This window comes from Astatotilapia calliptera, chromosome 11, assembly GCF_900246225.1.
Source record: "Astatotilapia calliptera chromosome 11, fAstCal1.2, whole genome shotgun sequence".
NCBI lineage: Eukaryota > Metazoa > Chordata > Actinopteri > Cichliformes > Cichlidae > Astatotilapia > Astatotilapia calliptera.
Window position 1 is genome coordinate 30007682 of NC_039312.1, and position 26943 is coordinate 30034624.

Sequence of the window (26943 nt, forward strand, 5' to 3'; positions counted from 1 at the left end):
AATAGCTATTTTGAGAGTTTTTTGGCCAAGGATAGTGACTTCCTGGAGTTTTGTGACTTTGCGGTTGCCAGACAACCATCCGATTCCACCAAATGGTTAGCTTATCTTAGCATATAGCCTGGAAACAGCTGGTTGTCTGGCAGGCTAGCATTATTAACACTATTCCAGAAAGTCGCTGCACACAGACAAGGAAAGGAACAGCATATTGTAGATTTTAAGTTGTGGTTTATTTACAGAGTCAAGTTGGCTCAAATACTAGAGTAAAGTGGTTAATCTGATAATGTGTATCCTACTGAGGGGAGGAGGAGGGGCAGGCATTACTTACTGGGTTTATAGAGAGCTGGATGTCAGCTAGAAATTCGCTGCATTGTTTAGAAATCTGTGAATGTTTTATGGGTTTGGGCTTTTTTATGCCTCCTGGTGCATGCTGAGATAATCAGTAAAGACACGCTGCTTTCAAGAAAGTAAGGAAGAGATTATGATTTAAAATATTTTTGTCATTATTAAGAAATTTGTGTGGAATGAAATATAAAAGTTGGTAAGCACCATGAATTTTCAGAGAGTTTGAGAACTGGAATGAGTCTTAGGGTTGGTGATTGTGGTTGAGGTGAAGACCTTGCAGTTCTCACTGGATGGTCCTCGCATATAGAGGAAGTTTTGATGTGGCGTCGTGCTGCCAGTGTGCACTGATTTATGGATATAGTGTGCGGTTTGATTTATGAGTCGTGTTTAGCGTGCAGGACAGAGCCACACTGGAAGCCAGCGGACCGTAGTCTGAGAAAGATCAGCCAAAATATCCTGTCCAAACTCAACTACAGTATGGGAACCCTGCCAGGGAGGAGGAGAAGTATGAGCAGACAAAAAAGAAAACAAAGGGAAGGAGGAGAGGAGGAAAAAAGAAGCTGGGAGAAAGGACAAAGCCAATAGGTGCAGAGAAATGTTCATTAAATGAGCGGAAAATAATGAAAAAAAGAACACGGGGGTAAATGAGGGAGAGAAAGTTTAAGGAGCATTTCTCAGAGCCGAACATGTGTTATTCATTTAGATTTTTGTATTCATGGAAAGAAGCGGTCTGCTCCAGCTGTCTGTGTGCGACTCTGAAGTAACATCAGATTTTAAAGCTGCATTAACTGATATCTTTTATATATGTGTATATATATCATTGAAAGATGGTGAGAAATAGCAAGTGAATGAGGAGAAAGGAAAAAGAGGATGATGAAGGGATGGCGATGGGACGGGAGAGGGGTGAAGCGATGTGAATCAGGCAGCAGCAGAAAAAAATCTTTTTGAGATGAAGCTGCTCAAAAGTCATCTTTCTCCTGGGACTTCCTCCTCTGTCTGTCTGTCTTTTTCTCGCTGTCTCCTCTCTCACATCACTCTTTTCATGGACTATCAGTCACTTCTTTCCCCCCCATTCCTTTCTCATCCAGAGGTGGCATAAATTTTAATGACTGATTTGTGGCAGATCCAGAGGATAGGTGGGAGAGAGCAGAGCATATTCACAGCCCTGTTTCCATCTTTTCTTCTCTCACATTGAAGTATGGCAGTACCAGATGGCTTGGCTTCATATCATTTCTGGGTGTTTTAGTTTATCCATTATGCATTTAATGCAATCAGTGTCACCAGTGCATAATGCCAAGGACAAAGAGTGGACAGAGATCCTAGAAAGAAAAAGCATATCTGCTCTGTAATGAAGATGAAACGGCTAGGATGAGGATCAGGCCACCAGTATTTCTACTCAAGATGTGATGACAAAGTTCTGCACCTCTGCTCATTAGATGATTTAAATTTGGCTCATTGCTCCTTCAGGGTTGCTTCCTTGTGCACCAACTTTGTTTATTTAAATCACAGTCCTGTTCTGAGTCTTTGCAGTCTTGTGTCGACAATTTAGCCTTTTCTATGTCAAAATGGTCACATTTTGTAGCTCCATCTACAACCCGGAGATCAAACATCAGTGTAGTGTCAAAGTCAAGTGAGTTCTTTCCTCAGGGCTAGACTGTACCCAATGTTCTCTCTCAGGTGCCTCATGGTATAGTACAAATGCACCAACAAGTGACCTTGACCACAGTGTGCGTCAGCAAGAATTGCAAGTTTTCTGGCAATTTGATGCAGTCATCAATCACCACCTGCTCTTCTCTTTAGATATGGCTTTCTTCTCTTCCACAAAATTAAAGACTCACTGTTTTCACTCACCAAAAGAACTCCGGTGTGCATTACAGATATAAATGATCACGTCAAAACTTCCAGAATATTTTAAAAGTAGCAGTTGCTTTGCAGCTCTTCCAAGCTGATGACGTTTAATGAGCTGAATTTTAATCAGGGCAGCGTTTGGATTTTCATAGTGTTACAGGACTCACCGGTTCCTGAAGGTGTCAATCACCTTAAAAATGCATTTCTTCTCTTTCAGTTTCTCAGAGGCTTAGGAATTTCTTTAAAAGTGAACACTACTTTTTAGAAAACACTAATCAAATGGATTAAAAGAACAAATATGGTCTATTTGCTGGGGACTATTTTTGGCTTTGGATTAACTCATTCTGCTCCAGTATTTCCAGTAATCATCAGTCTATGTGGGATTAATAATAAAAAAAAATCTACTATGTGTGGGAGTTCAGTGCAAGAAATCATAAATAATATGTCACCCACTGCAACCTCACCAATGTGTTTTTAGAAGTATTTGGAGAGCAGTTAACCTCAATCTACTAAACGTTTCAGTTATTTACTTTGTTTTGATCTGTTTTGGACTCGTAAATACTGAAAATATAGTTAAATGCTCTAAAATCTTACAGATTCTGCACACTTTGGTTGTGTTGCAGTTTATCTGGGAATTAAAATATGGTAATATTGATTAAAAATAAAAATGGGACACAGGCATACCCTGATGCCAAATGCCACTAGTACCATATAATGTGATGATGGTTTCACTGACTGCCAGCTGGAGCAGACTCTGCACAACTTCTGTTCAGTCATGGCGCCAAATCATAAATATAACTGGCTCTGCAGTCATTATTTCCCTGCTTTAGGACATTAGCAGTTATACTGTATGTTATGTGGCTCAAGGGGTTGGGAATCGCATCTGTAACCGGAAGGTCGCCGGTTCGATCCCTGGGCTCTCTGTCCTGGTCGTTGTGTCCTTGGGCAAGACACTTTACCCTACTTGCCTACTGGTGTTGGCCAGAGGGGCCGATGGCGCGATATGGCAGCCTCGCTTCTGTCAGTCTGCCCCAGGGCAGCTGTGGCTACAACTGTAGCTGCCTCCACCAGTGTGTGAATGTGAGAGTGAATGAATAGTGGTATTGTAAAGCACTTTGGGTGCCTTGAAAAGCGCTATATAAATCCAATCCATTATTATTATTATTATTATTATTATTATTATTATTATTATTATGTATAGTTCATACATTTTTCCCCAAGCACCTTGTATTTAAATTTCTTTGAAGTTATACAATATTTATTATTATTTTACTGAAACACTGAAATGCGGTCAACTCTAGAATATACATACACATGTTTACATATTACATATATATCTGTACAAAATATTTACAGCCATTCAGGTTGTGTATGATTGTATCCGTGCAGTTCTCCATCCTGCCTTGGTGGTTACACGTGTGATTAATTTGAGCCTACGTTTTTTCCTTATTTATGGATTCCCGTGTGAAAGAGTTATTTTCTTGTGCAGATGCTCACCTTACGTGTTATTTAAGATTGGCGTCATTAAAGTGGAACGTCAGACATCCAAAAACATTATTTCTCTGATCTGCTAAATAAAATCAATACTGTGCTCCTGGCTGGAAGGGCATTTTGTTTTGAGTGTCAGAATAAAGATAAAGACCACGGAACAAATCTAGCACACCAGGCAGAAATTTAGATCTCTTTGCTCAGCAGCATAGTAAAAGCTGCAGTACTTGAACCTAGACTGAAAGATTTTGTAAATAAGAGCAGTGAGCGCGTTGTAATTGTGAAGTTGAGCACGACAGTGTGAGTGGTCCTTGGGTTCAGCTGTTTATTCATGCTCATGAACTCCAGGACAATTATGGTGAAGAGAGCCAGCGGTTTTGCATATTTTTTTTAAACATCAAGGTGACCGGTCAACCTACTAGTTAAAACAACTCTATTTATAGCCTTGGTTTACTTTTAATCCACAGTGTGAAATAAAATAGTCTTTCCACTTGCTGATTGTCACTTCACTGTTTGACCTTCACTTTAAAAAATGAGTTTGAGGCGTGTGTTTTTTGTTTTTTTCTTTTTCTGGTGAACAGCTAAAGGTGGATGGAAACGGCAGGGTGAAAATGTTGGTCATTTCAGCTTAACATTGTTTGTCCAGAGGGAAATTTGCCTCACAGCAAAATGAATTTATAATACAAAATATAGATGTAAGTACACTCTCCAGCCACTTCATCAGGTTCAGCTGCTCATTAACCTCCTAGGACCTGGCGTCCATAAATGTGGACATCACATTTTGGGTTGTCCACACCAAAATACTACATTTTGCTCTACAAGGCCTGATATCCACTTACGAGGACATTATACTGCCACTGTTCTATTGAAATTTTAAACAAATATGCTCATATGTTGCTCTCATTTTTCTCAGAAACAAAAATTAGGTAAAAAGAAAAACAACAAAAACCTGATAATTCTTTGTTTTTACATTCATCAGGTGCCAATCAGCCCAAATATCAAAGAGAAATTAAAAATGCATGCCATGGAGAAGTTCAGGTCTTAGGATGTTAACCCAAATATCTAATCAGCTGTTCAGATGACAGGAAGTCAGTGATCTTAGGCAGACATGGTCAAGGTAACCTGAGTGTTTCAAAAACTGGAGGCCTGCTGGATTTTTCTGCTACCTAACCAGCCAACCTCTTAGGTTTACAAGAATAGTCTGAACAAAATAACATTGTGTTGATGTCTGAGGGTTAGAGGAGAATGGCTCGGCTGCTTCACATTATGAAAGGAAGGTAACAGTAATTCAAATAACCAGTCATTGCAACCAAGGTATGCAGAAGAGCGTCTCTGAATGCACAATACGTGGAACCTTGAAGCCGATGGGCTTCACTAACAGAAGGCCACACTTTGTATGACTCCTTACAGCTAAGAACACAAAAATGAGGCTGAAAGGGAATGAAGATTAGACAGTGGGTGATTGAAAAAACGTTCCCGATTTCTACCACGGCATACAGAACTGGAACCACATAAAATGTGTTGTTGATGGTATAACGGGGGGATATTTTCTTGGCATACCTAGGACCTGTTCACCTTTGTTTAAATACCACAACCTACCCCTGTATGACTACAGTATACCCATCTTCTGATGGCTACTTCCAGCAGGATCGCACACCATGTAACAGGGTTCAGATCATATCAAACTGGTTTTCACTCTCTGTACTCAAGTACTCCACAGTCACCAGATCTCAATCCAATTAATCCAAATCTGAGAGCCACTTGGGGGTCCAACCTGGTAGTAGCAAGGCATGCCTAATTAAATGGCCAGTGAGTGTAGAAATACAGAAGCAAAAAAGCTGTTCACTGTACTGATTAAAAGCAAGTGCAACAATGGTAGGGTGAATAAAAAGCAAATGACAACTAACATACAAAGTCTGTGACTTAAACAAAAGGAAAAAATAGAAACGGATAAAAACTTCATCAGTTGTTTAATGTCAAGCACACCAGCTACTCCCAAGCTGTGAAAATGCATCCTTTAAAGATATATCTTCTTTTGTTTTTCTCAAGTTTATCTCGCAAACTACTCTTTTCTCCACACAACACTGAGTATCAGCATGGTGTTCTTTGATTTGATAATCACCTCCTGTCCTACACCAACACTCTCCCTCCTCAGGAAACATAAGAAGTTGGTATAAAAGAGTCAGGGTTTTTAGTGAGTAACAAAGGGTATAATTTGGTGCACCAGGTGGGCCCATGTGAGCTAATCAGCCTCCTTGCAGAAGGTTTTACAAACACAAATCCCTAAATTTGACTGTTTGCAGTGAAGAAATGATTATTTGCGCTGATTCCCCCCCACCAACCCCCTTCTGAGTTTAGTATTATTGCTTTTTCGATGCTCATTATTTGAATTTGTGCTTGCAAAAGTGTTTCTCTTGTCTCTGTGTTAGAAGACTTTTTTTGCTAATAATAGATGGATGCTGGGGGTCTGTGTTTGCATAAAATCTGTGTGAGACTTATGTTTCTGTTTAGGTTATATAAGGAACTAATTGGTTTGTTATAGAGTGGGCGTGTGAGTGTGCTTTTACAAAGTGTTTCTTCTTGTATACTGGATCATTACACTTAAGCTTATGCAGTATATGAGCCTGTGTCTGCTTTATTTGGTTCATTACAACATGTGGGAGGATTGTTGGCGACGATGTGAAGCTCATTTCAGCTCAGCCTGGAAAGACTTCCGCTCCACCGTGCACTGGCTCAATCTCAATGCTTAACCATCAAACGGATGCATCTGGATGAGCCGTTTATTTGTGATTGACTTGAAGGTAAAAGATGGCTCGTCTGTATTAAGGGGAAAAGCGTATCAATCGTAGGCGCGTTTTGATCAGAGCAGCAGAAAATCAATAATTGTCAGATTGTGTTTCTTGTCAGTTTGAAGTGGTTCAAAAGGTGAATTAAGAGGATTTGAGTTACATACTCACAAGTTCACAAAGGCAAAAATTACACGGCGAAAACATTTTTGAAGGGACTTATTTGATCTTTTGTCTCTTCACTTCACAGTGGCTCAGTTTATGACTGTCACTCAATTAAATGTAATCACACTCTACAGAAATGTAACCGAATGTAGAATAAAGTGCCACACAAGCATGCATAAAGTCTGGGGACCACAAAAACATTATAATAATTATACAAATATTCATTAACCTTCCACATCACTTACATAAAACAGTAAATGGTGTTTTGAATGAGACCTTGTGCTTCCTCTTTTCCTCTCTGAAATCCACAAAAAACATTTAGAAAGCTTTCTGCAAAAGCAATTCATTTTTCTGTATTTATTTCCTTCACTTTGTGCTACTCATTAATTTGGAAAAATGTCCATGGAGGTGGCCAGGGAGTCAGGAGCAGAAAATGTCTCAGTGAAGACATCAGGGAAAATGATAGGCTTTGGTGTCAGTGAGTCTGACCTGATACACTTCACTGTTTCATCCGGCGATCGTACATGGCAGAGCAAGCGAGCGAGCAAACTGTAGGTACCAATTTTATCAGCTGCAGCTTTGGTAGACTTAAATAAAGTGCAGCTAGAGGAGGTGTTGTGGATAGAGAGAGAGGCTTATATCTACAAATTGTAGGAAATGACTAAGTAGAGTACAGGCAGAAGAGCCAAGCTGAGGAAATGCAAGGACACACAAAAGTAAATTACTACTTTCATCACAAACTAACTTCTGGAATCTGCTGAACGCCACAAATTTGATGGTATACAACCTTGCAGGAAGATCTAAGGGTAGATTTTTTTTCCCTGCAGTTCTGGCCACTACTGTGTCCAAACAACAAACACTCTGACCTCAGCCAGATGTAAAACAAATTCAATTTTGTTGTTCTTTCTTTTCTTTCCCCCCCCCTTTCTTTTGGTGCGCTTGCCTTCCTGTCTCCAAAAGCTGCTTTTGAGCAAAACCAATTTTGGAAAGAGGTGCTTTGTTAGAAATGGACATTGAGTGAAATGGATTGATGCAAATTTACTGACAGGCTTCGTTGTCTTTGTTGCTGTGTGGGTGTGCGTCTTTGTTTCTTTGTCTTCAGAGGCGGGTTTGAACAGGATGTGGAGAACGGCTACCATCAGCACCCCGATACCTGCCACGGTGAGATGGAACAAACTCATTTATTCGTAGGAATTTACATGATCAATAAAGGCAGATTTAAAACTACTGATTGTTATCAGATCTCGACGGCAGCTGGCGCAACTGAACAAATTAAAATGGAGCGTTATGTTTTATTTTAGCTATGGCTGCAGTTTAGTTCATGTTGAAGGAGCTTGAAAAGTAGTTTGTCCACCTCCGTTCACAATCCCTGCTGGAATACTGTTCTCAATCTTTCTATGCTAATTAAACATTTGCTCAAAGAAGCATGTTTTTGTAAGACAAAGTGAATTGTTTCCAGCTCTTTTGCATGTGTCTGGGATGTGATGAGAACCACTAACAGGACAAATTCAGCAATCATTGCCTCCCATCAGAACGTAATGAAATGTTGTCCAGAAAACGCAAATCTTAACAAATAATATCACACTGATATTGTTTTGTATTTCTTTTCTCCAGATGTCTTGGCAACCACTCGCAAGCAGAACACAGCACTGGATTCAGCGTATGGTCAGTGGACACATTTATTTATTTATACGTATATTTATTTCCATTTATGTCCCTTTTCTCTAAAGTCAACAGTCTCACAGCTAAGAAACAACTAACAGCCTTTCTTATTCCCAAAGGGATGTTAGTTTTATCTTTTCATTTATTTATTTAATTTTGGAAATTTTGTTTGCATCCTGTATTATTTTAGAAGGTTTTTTTTCTACTATGCATAGCAGCAGCACTGTGAGGCCCAGAGGTGTGTAAGGAAGTTACCTTGAAGATGAGACCAGCAAAAGTTAAAATCAAGTAGGTTTTTGTATGAACAGAAGAGAGATTGGAAGATTGGAAAAACCTTTAAGGCCGTATTAGTAAAACAGCTGGGATATTTTTTAAAAATATCCCCAAATATCATTGCAAAGGACTTCTCACTCCCTACGAGTCAGATCTATGCAGTTATGTGCCTGTAAAGTAAATGTTTCCACACTTGGCTACATGGGAGGTTAGAGAATCTTTTACTGAGGCAGCTGAATGGCTGGCACCACCTCTCCCTCTTAGCCAGTTTGACAGTTTAAACATTGAAGCCATTGTCTGAAGCATCACTTCTTTGATGGACCAGGAGCTCCGCTGGCCAGGCTGCCTAATGCCCTGTATCAAGAAGGATCATCATCCCTGTCACGTTCCATTACTCCCCCGCCAGCCACACCGCACAGCCCCTGGCATGGCCGGAATAGAAATAGAAATGGCGCTAAGCTGGCTAGCACTCAGATAAGATTGAGGAGGTGGTGTTAGGACAATTTTCTGACACTGCTGCATTCAAAAGTAGTCATTTTCAAACAGATGGTTGCTAACAAGGCTCATTCACTTTTATCTACACAGCTAGTGCACCCGCCTCAACTTTTTAAGGAGTTGAGGAGTCAGATCCCTTTGTCACTGGACAAATTGAGGCACAGGGGATCTAATGGCAGTGGCTGATCCAAGACAGTGATTTATAACAATACCGAGCCCATCATCCTAGAAGATGCTGGCCATTATGGCTCAGAACTATCCTTCCTACATCTGTGTCTTTTTCTTAGAACAGAGGCCACTTTGTCTGCTCGAGGCTTCAGCCCAGACCTCCACAGTCCCACACTGCCTCAGTAGTCTGTAAAGCCTCACTGCTGGAGGAATTACAACTCAGTTGGTAGCAAGACTTGATGAGCAACCCTACTGCTTAATCCTGTGGGGTTCTCACTACCCTAATGCTTCACTGCTCCGTTTGAAGTTTTCCACACGCAGTCAGATTCTGTCTCTGGTTTATTCTTTTTTGTGTCTATAGTTTTTTTTTCTAGCTGATTCACAAGAAAAGCCTTTTAAGTCTCTACACGGAACATCAATTATCAGCTTTCCGAGACAATAAAACACTCCATATGCCTAACAAAGCTGTTGTCATTCGGGGGCTCTGTTCCCTGTTCGAAAAAACCACCAAAGGCAGGGACGTTTTCTTTCTTCCACTGTCACCCAAACAATCACAGCCAGCACAGGGATTAGCTTGAGACAAGCACCTGCCTGTGTAGGTAGTAAAGTGTTTCTGTGTTTTATAGTGAACGGGGTTTTTGTGCTTCACTAACAATAAAAAAGACAAACATTTTATTAGATTTTCTTAAAAAATGGTAAGTTAATAAAGTAATGATGAAGTCATGGAGCTGCCGTCCAAAGTGCCAGGGCCAAGCACCTCCTGGTACAGTTTTAATTTGCCCAGCACAGATGGCGAACTGACAGGGCTCCTCATTCAGAGTGAACACTGTCAACTGGCTCACAGTGAGAAACGGAGAGAGCAAACTCTTCTCATCCAGTCTGGGTGTGAACTCTGCAGAATGCTAACATTATGGCTGGCTTATTAGTGCGTGAGCCCAAGCCAATAGCAGCATGCTGCTCACCATACCTCAAGGACAACAGAGAGCTAATCGTGCAATCAAAATGTGGAGTGTGTCATTGGGAAAAAATATGTTTGATAATACCGTGCCTGTGGCAACTAATGCCCAGTGTGTTTCTTGGCATATGTTTGAACCAAATCCAAATGTGTTAGTCATAATGTTTGCTGGGCTACACCGAGGTGATGGAGAAGTTAAGTAACTTGTCAGGAATGAGTGTTTTTAGACAAACGTAAGGAAAATGCAACTTAAGGTGTCTTAGTAATGCGTTGGGACACCATGTATGATCAGAACAACTCCAACTGATTTTTTTTTTTAAGTCACTAAACTGCACTGAAGGGAAGAAACACGTTGTCATCCCAAAGGAGCTTCTGGTAACACTTTCTAATACAAAACAAAGAAATAATTATACTTTAAATTTAAGCATTATCCAAGTAATTTTAAGTATTTTTTTGGTAGTGGATGATTAATTTTAAGTATCATATATCCATATCACAGATTATGGAGTGACTTAAGTTGTGTTTCAACAGTAGGGAGAAAACAAGTACATCGAAGTAGTCAAAATTCATTTGAAATAGTTTGCAATTTTGTAGTAATTTTACAATATAGGAAGTTCTTTTTCCCCATCTTATATCGTAATTCCGCTGTAACACAAGTGCATGATGATTGTTGTAATATTCAGGTATCCTTTTATTTTACCAGTATAAATGTGACAAGGATGGTTTTTGCTTGCTTTTATAGGAAAAAATAAATTGGTACCATCAAAATTGGAACTTATAATGACAGAGCAAAGTCCAGCTGTTTCTTTTAGTTTTTTGTTTTTTTTTTTTCTCAAAAGAAGTGTGCATGAAAGGAATGTCTTCTCTTCTGTAAAATACCTGGAAGTTAACAAGGTTAAGCCACTCCCTAATCTTTAATATGGTTATGCAATACCTGAAATTACTTACGCATTACTTTAAATTACTTGCAGATTAAATTTAAACTCTAACCATTTCTTTATTTCCTCCAAAAGCCTGACTTTTACCACATTGTTATAGTGTACCTACTTTTAACTATTTTATAATTACATTATAATTTCAAAAAATTATCCAATGAAATTCCATTTATTTACAGGTGATTTATGCCCGTCACAGGCTGTATTATAAAGTGCTACCGATCTTCTTTCCTTTATTGTTTTGATGATTGTGGAGGAAGAACACTTTCTACCATGTGAGTGCTGGTCATCAGGAACACCGTAGCTTGTGATACATATCATTTTCATTCTCTTCAAACTATTCAGTGGCCCTTTCTGTCCTATAGATGAGGACATTGCCGTCCTGGCCACTTTTGCACAACAGAAATGTTGCATTGTAGGTTAAAAATGATCGCTCTGAACATTTGTGTATTGATTTGCAACAACCTGTTCCTTTTAGCAGACACATGGACCCAAACCGTGTTGTGAAAATTGAGCCACTGGATCTACTTACTGCTCAGGGGTTCAGGTTTTTCCTTTATTTTGTCGCCCATCCGTATGTTCATTCATTCACTCATGTTCACTCAAGAATTTAAGCTATGAGTGAACCTTGGTGGTTCAAAGGATCAAAGGATCTGATTAGATAGGAATATGCATAAAAGAATAATAAGTTGCAATACAATAAATTCAGAATATGAAAACCTTTTTTTTTCCTGAGCTCTGGGAATTTATTCAAGTGTTCAAAACCTTAGTTGCAGTTATGCCATTATGAAAAGAAATACTTATATTATTATTTCAGTGTGAACCTTTTCAGAGCATACTCTCATCGTGCCCTCATAACTGTTTAGAGTCGCAAAATGTGAAAAACAGCTTTTTAAAATGGTACAAGCTGTTTTTGGTTGTAAAATATTTTTTGAGTCCAGGATATGATCTCAAATGCTGAGATGCTTTAATCTCATTTTGCTGGAGAAATACATTGTGACTTGAAGCAGCTGGTTAACTACACTGCAGAGATTTAAATCACTGTATCTGCGGAGTGGCGAATTGACAGACGAATTAACTTGTGCTCTGTCTGCTCATCATGTCCCTGACAGTCATTACAGGGTCTTTATGTTAACGGGTGATGGTTATCTTTCGACTCAGGAATCACCCTCATTTCTCTAAAGTTGATTCTACAGACTGATTCACATTTCACTAATCACTCACTCTGTTGCCCCCTCCTCCTCCTACTCCTCCTCTTCCTTCCCCCTTCGCTACAACCACAGGGAAGACCACACCCACAAGCGCCAGCACAACCTATCATGGGGCGGCATTCCCAAAGGAGGCAGGTGACCCTGAAAGAGGTACAGGTCCTGATCGCCCTCCCCCTGTTGGGGAACAAGGGTCACCTGACTCGGAGCCAATCAGTGTGGAGATGGAGGGTAAGGGGGAGGGATGTATGTCCTCGATACACTCTGACCTGCTGAGGATTGCACTGCTGGGCCCCGAATGCCTCACTGTACACTTCTAACCAGACTAAAAGTAACCCAAAATATATATATCACTCTGGTGCAACAGTTTCCCGTTTTCAGCATGCATACCTGCAAAGCAGTTCAGTCATCTTGCATTCAGTCTCACACAGCTAATGAAAAAACACAAGTGAGACAAATTCAATCAACACTTATTTTCTCCAGTTTTCAGTCATACATTTTTTCTCTCTGCAAACTGTGAAGTAGACTGATTCTGAATTGTCAATGACAACAAATACTCTCCAGTAGAACACAAACTTATATTGGAGGCTGAACATTGTTCTGAATGTGGTGGTATGCATGCTAATATGGGCTTAATGTTCTTCTGGGGTGAAATATCGCTTTCATTATCTGACTAACACGTAACTCTCTAGTTAAACCAATCTCTTAGTGAAAGGGAGAAGGCATTACTAATTGATCCTTTTGATTCATATACTTCATTAGTCCCTGCGATTCATGACGTGATGCATAATTTCCCACACAGCTTCACCTAATGGTTCTACTGACTCAAAGCCCAGTGGGGTAAGATGAAAGTGAGCTAAATGACAAGTTCTTGGTACAGTAATTGGAGACCACATTGTGCATAATCACTAAACAGAGATGGACATTAATCAATACAGCTGAGTCCGGTAAGCTTAAAAAGTGTTAGAGGATCTCGCTTTCTCCTTATGCGCAGCCATACATCTTGATGTGCTCTGTTGACATGGCAGCCATAAACGTGACGGATTTGACGACGTAAATAGATTCTGCGTTGCACTAATTAACTCCTCGCATCAAGCGGAGATCCTAGGTCTACACAACACTGCTCCCGCATGCCCTTTCCTCATCTTTTATTTATTTAGCTCATCAACACACACAAATATCCCCTCAGCGTCAGTGTTCTGATGAGAAAAAAAAAAATCACAGGCCAGGTAACATTTCCTTCTCTCTTTACAAGACCATTCATTTACAATTTAAATGCCCCTTCCAGTTTTAGGCAAGAGTCAGCTTTTAATACAAACTTTGAGAATGTAATGTCAGCTTTCAGGCTATTTGGGGTTCTACCACCGATGATACTCTCTCTATACCTGAATTTGATTCTGAGTCACTAAAATAATAATTTAAAATTAATTTTTTCAAAGTAAAATGACAGTATAAAACAAAAAGAATTGATTCCCTAAAAATTGTGGCATACGCTTTCAACAAATAGCATCCCACCAAGCTCCTCCTGTTCTTCAGACTCTGTCAGAAGAAAATACTATAGGGAACAAGCTGTTTAGAAAGATGCTAGCACCAATCTCCCTCATTACACCTAAAACCACTTACTTTGGTTTCTACATACTTTGATGTCTCTTTCACACTTTTTAGCTTTAACTTCTATGGTAAAAAAAAAAAGTGTTATCAATAAAAGTCATTATTAATTCTCATAACTCAGCACTCGTCTTTCCACAGCTTGCAAAACTGGTGACTTTTGCAGCAAATAGTATTAATATTTTCTTTAAAAATGAACAAAATGATCTGTTGTTATCATTCATGTCTTCACACAAAGTGACATACGCTGTTTTACACTTATTGATGTATTTGGCACAAATTATTTTATCAATAAGGAGGTTGTCTGCTAACATCAGTGATTAATAACAAAATCCTTATGGTAGTTTTAGGCTAAATTAATAAAATCTACTTTTTCTTTCTGCTTTTACTTAATTTGCTACAATGTTGCACACAGAAAAAAAGCTACAAAATCCTATATTTTAGAAGGTGGAATCGTCACATTATTTAAAAAATCAGTCCTGCTTGAAAGGTTTCATTGTTAACTCAGACATCTATAATTTCTGTAGTTATAAGTGCTGCAGTGATTTTGAATTAGGTTTTATTACTGCTCAAGTTTAAAGTGCTCTAGTTTAACTTCAGTTCTGTTCTCACATTGTTAAATACATCAAACATTTCATTTCTCAGTAAGAGCATAAACTCTTCCACACCAATCCTCAGCTGCCACAGTAAATGACATGACCTATAAAAGTCTAACCAGTTTCTGAATATTTAATTAATTCTTGATCTTCATTGTCTCGAGTATCATTTTTTTCCTCACTTTTCAAGATGACAGTTCAAACTTAATCCTGATTAACATTCCAAGCATTTGGCGTTTCAGCAGCTGTTACTCTGAAACGATCTTGTAACGAAATAGGAGCTGCAAAGCAAGAGAAAGTTTTTGAAGCTTTGCTGTCTTGAGTCAAAGCATTTTTGCAGGTTTACAAAAGAAATGCAGTTCATTGGCTAGAATTCAATGAAGACAAAACATCGTGAAGCAGTGTTTTGTTCTCTTCTCGCTGCTTGCCTGTGCACACACCGTGTCAGAATCCGTAAATCCTCACCATGTAAAATAAGCTTCCATTCAGGCAGAAACACTGTGCGGTGGCAACGATGAGCCGTTCAAGCTTACATTTTAAAATAAAGTAAATAAATGACAAGCAGGACCTTAAACCAGGAAGTCAGAGAACATGTGGTGTGTAAGTGAGGCTGTTACACACCTCCCAAACGATGTGCCAGTAGACGGATTAGGACACAAAATAAACTTATGGTAAAAGTAAACTAAAACTTGATTTAATGATTGTCCATCTTTAGGCCCAGTCTTTACTCAAAACATAGTGTCCAATAATTACAGCACCAACTGACCTTGAGGCTAAACCAGTGTGAAATAAAGTTTTCTGATATACTTCTGATTACTTTCAGCTGTATATATACTGCTGTGATGGTTGATGTTCATATAATTAAAGATATGAGCATGCTCAGGCAAAGATTACTAATAACAATAATGTTTAAGTAATCCCTGTGAGGCACAAGGTCAATCTTCAGACTGCTCTAAATACTGTTTCTGAAGGTTTTTTTTTATTATTCCTTTTTTTATCTCAGTGATGTCAAAGATGGGGGTGTCTCATTATGGTCATTTCAGGGATACACAACTGCTGTTCAAACACTGTCTGCAACGAGCAGCTGATTAGAGCAAAGCCGATTTAAATGGATAGTGGCAGAGGAGCTAAAATGTCTTGTTTCAAACGGTTGATTAGCTGAGGGGCTAAGTGTAAGTTAAATTAAGATTATTTAGAATATGGAAGCATGCTCCTGTAATAGTAGAAGTACTAATGAAGGTAGTGGTGGTAGTACTCGACTAATCCGTGAATAAAAATATAAAACTGTAAATGAGCTTAGTTGGTCTTGTTTGTGATGCTCGGAGGTTTACACATGTAAAATAATAAATGGGAAAGTAGCCGACGGGCTGAGTAATATTAGTTATAAGGACAGCTGCAGCTGTCTGCCATTAAAAAAAAACACAACTGACATAGTATTGAAGATGAATGATCAAATGCTATAATCTTGAATTGGACTTGCTGTAAAGGACTGAGATTTGACTCGGCATGCACTGCCTGTCTGCAAGAGATGCATCATAAATCTCATTCTCATCTGAGGAAACAGATGTGCATGTTAATCAATACTCCTGTAGGCACTAGCTTGAAATGAGTCTGGCTTCACATTTGAGGCATCTCTATAGGCATCGAGTGTGTTTTCTTTCAAAGTGCTAAGCCACCATTTATTACTTATAGATTCAGCTATGAGCACTTATAAAACACTTCATAATGCACAGCAGTGGCTGACAGGATTAAAACTAGATGCTAATGGAATTGCTGATGCTGCTGACATACTGCTTGCCTACAAACTTGGAAACAACTTTGTTAGTCAAGTTTTGGCAGCAGTTAAGTTGCCATGAAGCCCCCAGGCTACATAATCAGTGTAAAGTAATGTGAAACACAAACTCTAGACCTTACTCACAACAGCAATTTAGACTTGTTAGAGTAGGAAAAGCCCAGGTGTCACTAATGAGATTAGAAATGGCTGGAGTCTCTTCAAGGTCCCAGTGAACTCTGTCAGGATCATCAGCCCCGTAAACAGAGCTTAACCATCATTTACTTTTTTCTGCACTTTTCTTAATCTAAAATATCTGTGAAAAACATTTTTACAACCCCTGTTTTTCATAGAAGATGCAGAGATTGGAGAGCGGACTAAATACTATATATGGTTGGAAAAATGATCAAAAGTGTCTATGTATGTTTACTCCTAATAGGAGAACTTTTTTGTTTTGAAAAAGAGAAAAGTGCCTTAAGCCTGCCAAACAATTCACAATGACTATTCAGCTGTTTATAACAGTATGAACAAGTGAAAACATGAATGAAATTCAGGGCTGTTCTTACCTGAATTGACAAAGTCTTTAATTTTGAGGTTTGACCACAGTTCCTGTGATTTTACTCACAGAAAATAGAAAAAGAGGGGGAGACTGGTCTTGTGGGGCAGCAAACATGATACAAAACATTTGGATAGCTGTTAATCAGAAACTTCTGCATATGCAGATGTCATATGGAATATTACAGTAGCTTAATCACTGCTGTCACCATGCACTTCCCAGTGGCTGCAGCTAATTTGTCTCACGCAGTCATTGCCAAATTTGCCTCAACAAATGAACTTTGTCACACACCGAGCAGAGGGCTCATCGGTTAGCAAGAACATCAGTCCACCTTAGATTTTAGCTTCTTGTCTAAATGTTGTTGTGCAAATAAGCAAACAATTGAAGTGAAGCATCTTAGCCAGATTTTCAACTTTTGCCTTGAAGCTTTGACTTTTAGGGGCAGCCCTACTAGACACATTCAAAATGTACAGTAACACAGGGTTAATCGGTGTCCTAAAAGGCATCCAATTCTCAAACCACTAGTATAGACTTTAAACACTAACCTTCACTTCTGGTTCTACTTTTCAACTTGTGGCCTGTGTAAGATGGTGATTTCCTTCAGGGCAAAACTAAAATTAACTTTGGAAAAAGGATAATTGGTAAGGCAGTCACTGTTACATTGAGAGTGTGAAAGAGCACCTGTGCTATGGGCAACAGTTCAGATATAATGGCTCAAAAAAGTAACCCCAGATTTCAAGGTTTGCCTTTGAGTGGACATCTCTAAAAGAGCCTATGAGCAGAAATAAACCCTTTTATTAAAGGTGCGAATAAATAGAAAAGGCAGATATTCGACACATAATGCATTTAGGATTAGCATAGCTTATCTCTTTAGTGTAGCTCAGTTATGGTTTGCTCTGATGTGGATAGCTGCATTACATTATGTAAACACCAGAAAAGACTAAAAGGCTGGGGCAGAGACCTGCTGACCTGCTGCTATTTAGAAAAGAGAACAGCAGTCGGGTGCACTCGAGCAGTTTCTGGCTGGGAAAACGCCCACCTCTCCATTTTGTGTGAACACACATTAGTCTCCGGGCTAGCAGAAGTGTGTTGCATCAGATTCCCAGTTCCAGACCTCTCCGGTTTGTTTTCTCCCCTTCGTCTGCCCTCTATTGTTATTTGACCTTTTCCTTGACTCTTGCACATTTAGATGAACCAGCGTGGGTTGGACCAAAAACTCAGGTTAGCAGCTAATTTAGCTGACAAGCGTGGGGAGATGGCTCGATAATAGAATCAAGTCGGGCGGGCGTTTTCAATCTCATTAAAACACTACAGGAGGAGAGCAGAGAGTGAACTCGAGCTGAACCTTTTCATGAAGGAGGGCTGGTGTCCTGGGGGGACATTGATGCCAGCTAGTTTTCTAAAGAGTTATTTATACTTCTGAAGACCATGGCAACAGACACAGCCTGTATCATTAGTCAATGAGCTCTGACTGTGTCCCTTCTAACCACCCTCCAATATCCACTCCTCAGAGACACTTCATTCCACATCAGCATGCGTACTGTTCGATAATCAGATATCCGAAATCTTCTTAGACTTGTTTGTCTTAAATGAGATAAAGTTGGTAAAGTTGTAAGCAGTGTGTTGTTATAAATAAATACCCAATGTCATTTCTCACTATTTAAAAGAAAGGGACTTACTTTCATACTTTTAAGCACAAAAGTGTGAAGTTGAGCATTCAAATATTTAATGCATTTTTTAGATCTTTAGGGTCAGACAGAGGCTGAATATTCAGAACATGCTCATTATGACAGTTAAAGACTGCCGCCGTCTGCCAAATTTCATTCAACCCGTCGCTCTGTGTTGACCCTACTGGCTGTTTTTGCATCATTTATCACAAGTCGGGCCACGATGTGCGCACACATTAAGCGTTTGAAAAGCTGCTCCAGTTTGGACTTCCTGAGTCCTAGTCGTGGCGTAAAGGTTATGCAAAACTAGGCCATCTTTTCCCTTCACTCAGCTCACCAGCACTTCACAGCGACTGAGTGACATCATGTTTTACTGCAATGTGCTATAAAGACTAACCTTTAAAGGCATTACACATACCAAATACTTCACTTTCCATACTTGGAACTTTTAATGGCTTTTTATTCCATATTGGCTATTAAAGCTCAGCTTAGCTCAGGGTGTCACAGAAATCCACGGGGCCCACAGTGGTGAAATCCAACTACGCAGTAGTCCCGGCCCTTAGCCTTAACCCCTTACCCTTTTATCTGTCTCATTGACCTCTGGGGGAGTGTTACTCCCACTTTACCTGCTTGTTTTCTTTCTCTTTGTTCTTTTCTATGTTTAGTTGGACTAACCCTTTAGCTTTACCTGCCTCCTTTGTTGAATTCTTTCTCACTGACCCTTTTCATCGTCTCTTTATGATCTGCCTTTCCAATTTTACAGCCGATGGTTGAAACTGTGTGCAGGTGTGTGAGTGGCCCGCAAGTTTCTCCATCTCTTAAAGCAGCAGTTCATGCCAAATAAAGCACAATTATAAATGTGCACACAAAGACAATTCGAAGAAAAGATTTCACACTTCAGGTGATGTGGCCACTGATTTTCCTCACCTTTTATTTGTGCGTCTTCATTACAGTGTAATATTATTATTGTGTTATGCTTTATGAAAAGTGACTTTGGTGTGGACTGTCTCTTTAAGTTTACTGGTGAAGCCAAGATTCTTCCAGTGCCACGTTTCTGCTGCACCAGATGCATTGGAAGCATTTTGTTTCACCATTCACTGAATGGCAAAATAAATAGCTCTTTTTGTTTCTGATGCAACTGCATGTAAAAAGGAAAAAGGACCCAGTGCATGTGCTCTGCATAGTTTAAGGGTTTGTGATGAGTAAACCCGATACCAATTTATATAATGACAACAAAAAGCACATTTACTCATGTAAGTAAACTGCAGTCCAGTAAAAGATGCACCTATTTTGGGAGATATCAGCCTCTGAAGATTGTGTTCGTGGCCCATTTCCTTGAGGAAGAGTCTTTCTTTTTTTCCAGCAAGATTTGTTTTTTTTAGGCAAACAAAGCTCAGTCACCTTTAGATGTGCTGACGTGGCTTCGTCAAGTGTGGAGGCTGATAAATTAGAAGAAGGATAAATCAAATTAAACCTGTCTGCACAAGAAGTGAGAAAATGTGTTTTTTGGGTAATCTGGAAGGCTAGACCCTTTAACCAAACTATTTCCTGTCTGGGTTTTTGAAGCAAAATATATTGTTGCTGCTGCTTGAAAACATGTCTGTCTTCTCAAAGCACAGGTGTAGATATTGAAGGATGTCAGGCAGACACCAGATTCTGATTACCAGATGTCTCAGCATGGTTAATTTACCAATATTCAATCAAAACTGTAATGAGATATATGCTCTGTATGCATCAGCACACCAGGAATGAAATGCAGCGCTCATTACAACTACTTTTCAATTGGAATGGATCTGTTACATTACACCATATCACCTTAGCTCGTGTGCATATATTAAACCGCATCCAATTGGCTGAGCACTGAGGTGGAATATTATGCAAATGCCTAATAACAAGTGTACATGATTGAATTCACTCTGTCAACAGCCAGAGCCCTGCACACATACAGCCCGGATATTCCGTGTATCTGTGTGGACACGCACACTGATGCGCACAATCATGCTCCATTTGCTAACCATGTCTGTCAGTGTGCAGACATCAAGTATTAAAAATGTCAAATTACTAAAAGCTCACAGCAATGGGGCAGAGCTGCTCTGCTTTTCACACAGACTTGAAAAAAGGCAAATAATTAATTTGTTCCGATCTTCAACCTCAGGGTGTCTCTCAAGAGTTAAATTGTTATTTTTGGTGTGGAAGCATTAGCAGACGGGGGGCAATGCTTGTCTATGAAGCCTGGGGCAATTTTGTCTCATTGGCTTCTCATTGGGATGGAGTAGCCATTAACAGAACAATTACATGCACTTGTAAGCTTGCAGAAAGCAGAAACTAATTAGGGCTATTTTGGAACGTCTTCACTTGATACGAAAAAAATAGAACATAAATTGTTTTCCAGGTTACAAAGCATTTAAACACACCCTTGAGAAAAGCCTTCTCCACTGGAAAAGTTGTGCGTGAGAGAAAAAGCTCTGAATTATTATGCATCTGACCTTGACAGTGTTGGTATTCAGTCCCTCTTTATATTTAATATTTAAAATTCAAGTTTTGTAGAGTGCTAATGCTTTAATGTCCTGCAAGACATGCAAAAGGAAATTTTCACAATTGAGCAAGTGTGAAACTTCAAAGGGTTCAGATTACCGGTAATTGGTGTCATGGAAAAGCTTATGGGTGTTTGTTAATGAAGTCGATTTGAGAGCTTGCAAAGACAGGATCCATTTATTTAATCGCGCACTCCTAAGATAAATTGTCACTTCCATTGTAATTTGTTTTCAAACTCTCCTTTATCACCTGCAGGGGAAAAAAGGGAAACTCTTAAAACACACCTATCAACAGTAAGCCCTCCTTACTTTGTTTCCCCTCGTGCAAAAACCAGCACCAATTAGTAAGACGTGGCACAGGCAGCGCTATGTAAAATCTGCCTGTTTACATAACCTGCCGTGCTATCTATTTTTAACAATATGGATGCAATCATAAAGTGCTTCTCTTCCTACGGCACTGTGGAGGAACGCGAGGCTTGTTCTCCATCCGTATCACAGATGCCGCAGAGCACCAGGCTTCAAAACCCAGCAGAGTGACGGTCTGTCACTCACCCCGTCAAGTCTGCATCTCTCACTCTGCCTCTCTCCCAGTCTTCTTCTTTTAATTCTTCTCACATACATTTGCTCACTCTCAGTCTTTTTCTTTTTTATTTTGGTCCTCTTCTTTTTCTTTTACACTTGCTCCCCTGTGTCTTGGATCCTTGGGTCCCCACAAATTCACCTCCCCCCCCTGCAACCAAGGTTGAATTTCATTCCTTCATCTTTCTCTTCAGTTATTTTTTTTTTCCTGGCTATCAACATCCGTCTCTCGCTCCTTCTCTCCTTTGCCTCGACACATGCAGCCATCTGTCTTTTTACCTTTTGGCAGACTTGGGGTACTGCTATATTAAGCCACCGCTGAGCCAAGTCCATGTTGAGTTGACACAAAAATATAATGTGACAACGTTGAAGAGGAACACTGATGGAGAGCTGTGTAATTAGTGTAAAACTCTGTTAACATGGGGCGACCCCCCCCCCCCCCCTCCCAATAAAGACTTTTTCTGAACTACATATTTATTTAGTTGCACACACTGTTTCGTTTTTAAATGTTTGTGAAGTGGTGCAAATTCAGTAGGTAAAGTTGGCGAGCACTTCCTGTCCGCCACCTAGCTGCTCGCCAGGCTGTTGGTATGATTCACCGGGTATTAATTTCACTGTGACCGGTGGCACCATATGTCCCACATACCCACTGATTGAGTTATTCAGCCTGCTCATGAAACATGTTGTGACAGGCCATTCATAGGTTCTGGGTTTGTTTACCTCAGCTGTGTGTTTTACCTCCTGCTGTGGCACTTGACTCATAGCCCTCAACCAGGAGGAACATCGCTATAAGCCTGTAAGCACAGACACTGAGGAGGGTGTCGTGGTCCAGAGGGAGAAGATGACTCACAGCCACCGGGAAGCCACGGGGGTGACGGGAGACAAAGTGCACACCGAGATGAGAGCAGAGTTTTACCACTCATTACAAAAGCTGCACGCCGCCAGGGAACACATCAGTTAGATCCAAAATCTTGGAATCATACTGATGCTGCAAAGCTGATTGAAAGAAATGCCCAAGATTAAAAGAAGTGGTATTAATGGGCTCACTGCAGCATCACTCCTGATTGCCTCGCCCACTGGGATTGCAATTATGATTTATGACTTTTTAATGCGGTCATAAGTTGAAGCAGTCATAAGAATAAATGGCTAAAAACTGAGAATTTTTAATTGGAAGCTCTATTAAAAGCATTATTTCCAAAAAGATTAGTGCACCACAGAATCCTTCAGCTGGGCAAACGATGGTAAATCACCCCTCACAATGAATGCAGTGATACATTATGAAGGGATGGTACGCTTTTACAAGCACACCTGCTCAGTTCACATAAAAGAAGTGAAACTTTTTCGCTTCTTTTAACTTCATGACCTAAATAATTGAGTCTTTCTCCAAACACAAATTGCTAGAAACTGTACATACAGCTCCGTTGTGAAGAGAGATAAATCTTGTTTGATTATTATTTCAGCATATCAGTCCACTGTTGTAATGAGATTCTGTCAAATTAAAGTTGTAATGATGACAGGAGGCAAATTGCTCGTCTTTCCTTGTCATGTGTAGTGTAGTTACCGTGGTCTCTTTTGAGGCTTAAGAAAATGAATTTATATTCCACTCATTTGTGCTTTTGTCTCTTGTGCATTTGTGCAGAGATTTAACTGAAACTTAGCGAGTCTCTGATCAGATTTTCTCTGTGTAATATCTTACAATATTTCCCTCTAATTCCATAAACACAGTCAGAAAGGCCGTTTTTGACTCTCCTAACACATAGTTATTGCCTTTAATAATGTTATGTAGGCGGTTTTCTTCCTGCTCTTCACCATACTAAAAAGTAAAAGTCTTTTAGTGTCAAAACCAATATCCTCTAAGACTGGCAGAGAACTCGGGTTCTCTTCGTGACTCCCTGGCAGACTAAGATGATATCCTAAAACTGCACATGCTTGTTAACTTTCCTAGCAATCAAGAGACGTTACTGTCTATACAAATCACAATATGTTATATACCATTGTCACAATGCCAGATTGCTTCACTGATCCCTGATTGCTTTTCTGTTTATTATTCATTTTTCTGAGAGGAATTTTAATTTCTCTAAGTTTTAAAAGTAAAGTAAATATTAAAACTATTTATAATGCAGACCTAATAACTGAACTGGCTGCCTTAATACTCATCCACAAATCGCTCTTTAAACGCCTTATAAACTATCATCAAGGCTGATTTAGATATAATTGTTTTCCATTTTAATTCCTCCACTAAGCTTTCATGTGCTGCTGAATTTAGCTTGTGGGGAGCACCTGCATTCTTCTCTGTTTTCAGTTCAGCTCAGCTGTCCCCCTCTGCAGACTAATCAGTTTCGCAGAACTGTCATTAAGGGCAGAGAGAAGGGTCTGTCACCACAGATGGCAACAGCCTCTTGCAAATGAGCTCTGATTACAAGAGGTGGCAGGTTTCTCTCTCCTTATCATCCCTGCCTTTCACGCCATTAGGCAATCACGGTGCTTGGGTCACAGCTCCTAAGGACAGTTACATGGTAGATTTACCTTAGCTAATGTCCTTGTGTTCTTGGTGTGCTGTTTCGCAAACTGTCCCCTCAGCTTCATTTTGAAAGAATTTGACAACCTCATTTGAGTCTGTGTTGGCAAAGGTGCCAGACTCGGTGAGCTATTGAATAGACCTGTTATTTTTGGCTCGTTCATCGTACCAGGTGCTCTCGCTCCTGATCCTCGCATTGGAAGGCGAAGTCTGTGAAAATGACATCAGGTTCCTGCTGCTGTGCTCCCATCAATATTTAAAGCTCTAACTCATTTCAGAGTTGATTCCTCACTGACTGGGGAGCTCTTGGCCTCTGCCTGTCTGAGGTGAAAGCACAAGTCCAAGAAAGAAAGGCTGTATTCATCTATTAACAGTGGAAGGAAAGGAAGCCAAGAGCTTAGTTCAAACACCCCTCCCATGCTGTTTCCCCACATAGTGAAGCTCCTGTAAACACAACCTGTCTGTCCCAGCTGTTGCTTGACCTATATTAGCTCTTGAAAATTTTTTTTTATTTTTTTAAACCTTCTGGCTCAGTCAGAAAAACTAACTGGAGTACCTTTTTCTCTTTTCATCTGTTTTAAGGTGTGAGGCGACCTCCAGAGCAAGACAAACCCAGTCCTAGTGTCCATTATACTCTTCTGATTGCTTGTGTTTTGGTGGCCTTTGTCCTTGGTGCCTTCCTCTCTGGCTTCCTGGTTTCATGCTACTGTAATCACACAAGCCACAAGACCAAGAAGTTGTCGAAAGACCCCGAAGCCCCAATCCCACATGCTCTATCACTGCGCAGCCTGGCCAAGCTCAATGGCCTCCTGGACAGCCAAAGTAAGGACGACAAGCTGGAGGTGTCATCTCCCAAGATCTACAACTCTTTCTTCGCCAACAGTAAGGAGCATCACCCATCGAGGAGAAACGGTCATCATGGAATGACAATGGGAGACTTGGTCCATGCCCAGCATCACCAACTCCACCATTCCTCAGAGCTCTCTGGTCTGCCTACACCAGACTCGACCCCAGAGCTGCCAATTAAGAGCATGAAAGCATTCAAGAACCAGTGGGAGAAGAATCAGAACTGCAACAATGCCAAGGAACCAAAGTCCCATAATATTGGCTCCAGGCCCAGCTCTGCCCTGCTTCACCAGCAGGTCTTCCCTTACTCCCATGGACTGTCTAATAGCCAGTCAGCAGCCGGACACCTTCATCCCGATGAACGCAAAATCCACAATGTTGAGCGTGTGTTGTCTCAGCAGCCTTACGCTGGCTACTCTCAGAAGGTGATGGAAGTAACCTCACTCGATGAGCTTCTGAAGCACATCCACGAGGCTAGCGGCAGCAAGAACTCTCAGCTAATGAGCCCATCTGGTCTGATGGCCAGCGGAGGTGGAGGCCAGCTAGTCTTTGCCAACCGTATCCAACCTCAGATACCTGAGACAGAATCAGCCCCCTACTACAGCTCATCCACTTTACCACGTGACAGCCTCACCCGTCGCATGGATGTTCCCCCAGACATTCCCATGCACCACCAGTCTACCTTGGAGAGGAGGCATTCCTCCCAAAGGCAATCACTGATTGCTGCAGCCACCAAAATGCCCAACGGAGGTGGAGTAATAGGAGGAGGGGGAGGAGGAATGATCCCTCGCCAACACAGCTTCAGCCAACGAAATGGCGGGCCCCACCAGCCACCTCCCCTTTTGGCGCGGATGAACTCGACGGGCAGCGCGTGTGAGGTTCACTATCCCCTGCTTCCCAATGGATACCTGGCACGTCAGCACAGTTATAATGGAGAACAGCAAGAGGTTCCACACAGGGGTGCGATCGTCCGTCGGGCAGCTTCTCTCAAACCTGACGTCCCTCCCAAGCCCTTGTTCATACCTGCCACATCCCCAGTCAATGAACAGGGAAAGTTCAACTACTGAGGGGTATGCTCTTGGACTAAGAGAAGGAGCCTCCCCCCCTCCCCTCATTGTGTCATCTGTAAGAAACTTTGAAGAAATGCAGTGAGTTTGGGGTTGCAGACCTTTACCTGAAAACGCAACCAACTGTGTGGCACCAGTGTCACTGTGGACAAAAGCCTCAACCAAACTTGTTTTTTGCCGCTTCTTTTTGTCCAACGAATATCTTTGTACCATATTGGTATTGCTTAGCTACTTGCTTATTATAGAACCGCTTACTTGGGTGACGTGATGCCACCTCCTTATATTAGGCTGCCAATGTCCTCAATGTGGATTTACAATGCAACTCCGTTTTTGGACACGTTGATGTTGGAAAAACTTGACACATCAGTCATCTTGAAGACTTAAAAGCTCGAGGCTCGCTTAGATTCATGCTTTTGCTTAACCTTTTCTGATGTAGTGTTGGTATCCGGTCCCCACCCACCCCACCCTCGAATGTGTTTATATTATGCATGTGTGTGTATATATATGTGTGTTTATATTTACACCGTATATGTATACATATACATATGCAGTATGTGTAACCTGTGGTTAAAAAAAAAAAAAAAAAAATCCCCTGAAAGTAGTTATGTCTTTGCCTTACTATACTCTCTCATCTTTGGGCATATCAAACGATCCCCCCGCCCAAGCCCTAAGAAATATCTTAGGGGCATCAAATGTTCATCAAATGTTGTCATTTGGCTCCAGACACCAATTCAAATTTGGTCACAATGACAAGACAAAGGAAATACTTCAACAAAGCAGCTACACTCGCCTTCTCTTTTATTTTTTCCTGTCCCAGCTGATGTCAGGTGACAACATTCGGGTCCATTTAAGTTCTTCAAGAATGTTTCGACAACA

General features: G+C 40.5%; 1 protein-coding gene across 4 annotated transcripts in view; it reads left to right on the forward strand.

Moving 5' to 3' along the window:
• The window catches only part of sema6cb (semaphorin 6Cb), a 144990-nt gene extending 118418 nt beyond the window's left edge, over window positions 1–26572 (forward strand). For 2 of the 4 annotated variants that reach the window (XM_026183764.1, XM_026183765.1), the window contains 4 exons: window positions 7732–7790; window positions 8244–8294; window positions 12401–12556; window positions 24737–26572. In XM_026183764.1, coding sequence (XP_026039549.1) covers window positions 7732–7790; window positions 8244–8294; window positions 12401–12556; window positions 24737–26067 — 1597 coding nt within the window. In that variant the 3' untranslated portion in view covers window positions 26068–26572. The remainder of the gene's footprint in view (window positions 1–7731; window positions 7791–8243; window positions 8295–12400; window positions 12557–24736) is intronic. The other 2 variants (XM_026183766.1, XM_026183767.1) reach the window with 2 other exon arrangements.
• The last annotated feature ends 371 nt before the right edge of the window (window positions 26573–26943 follow it).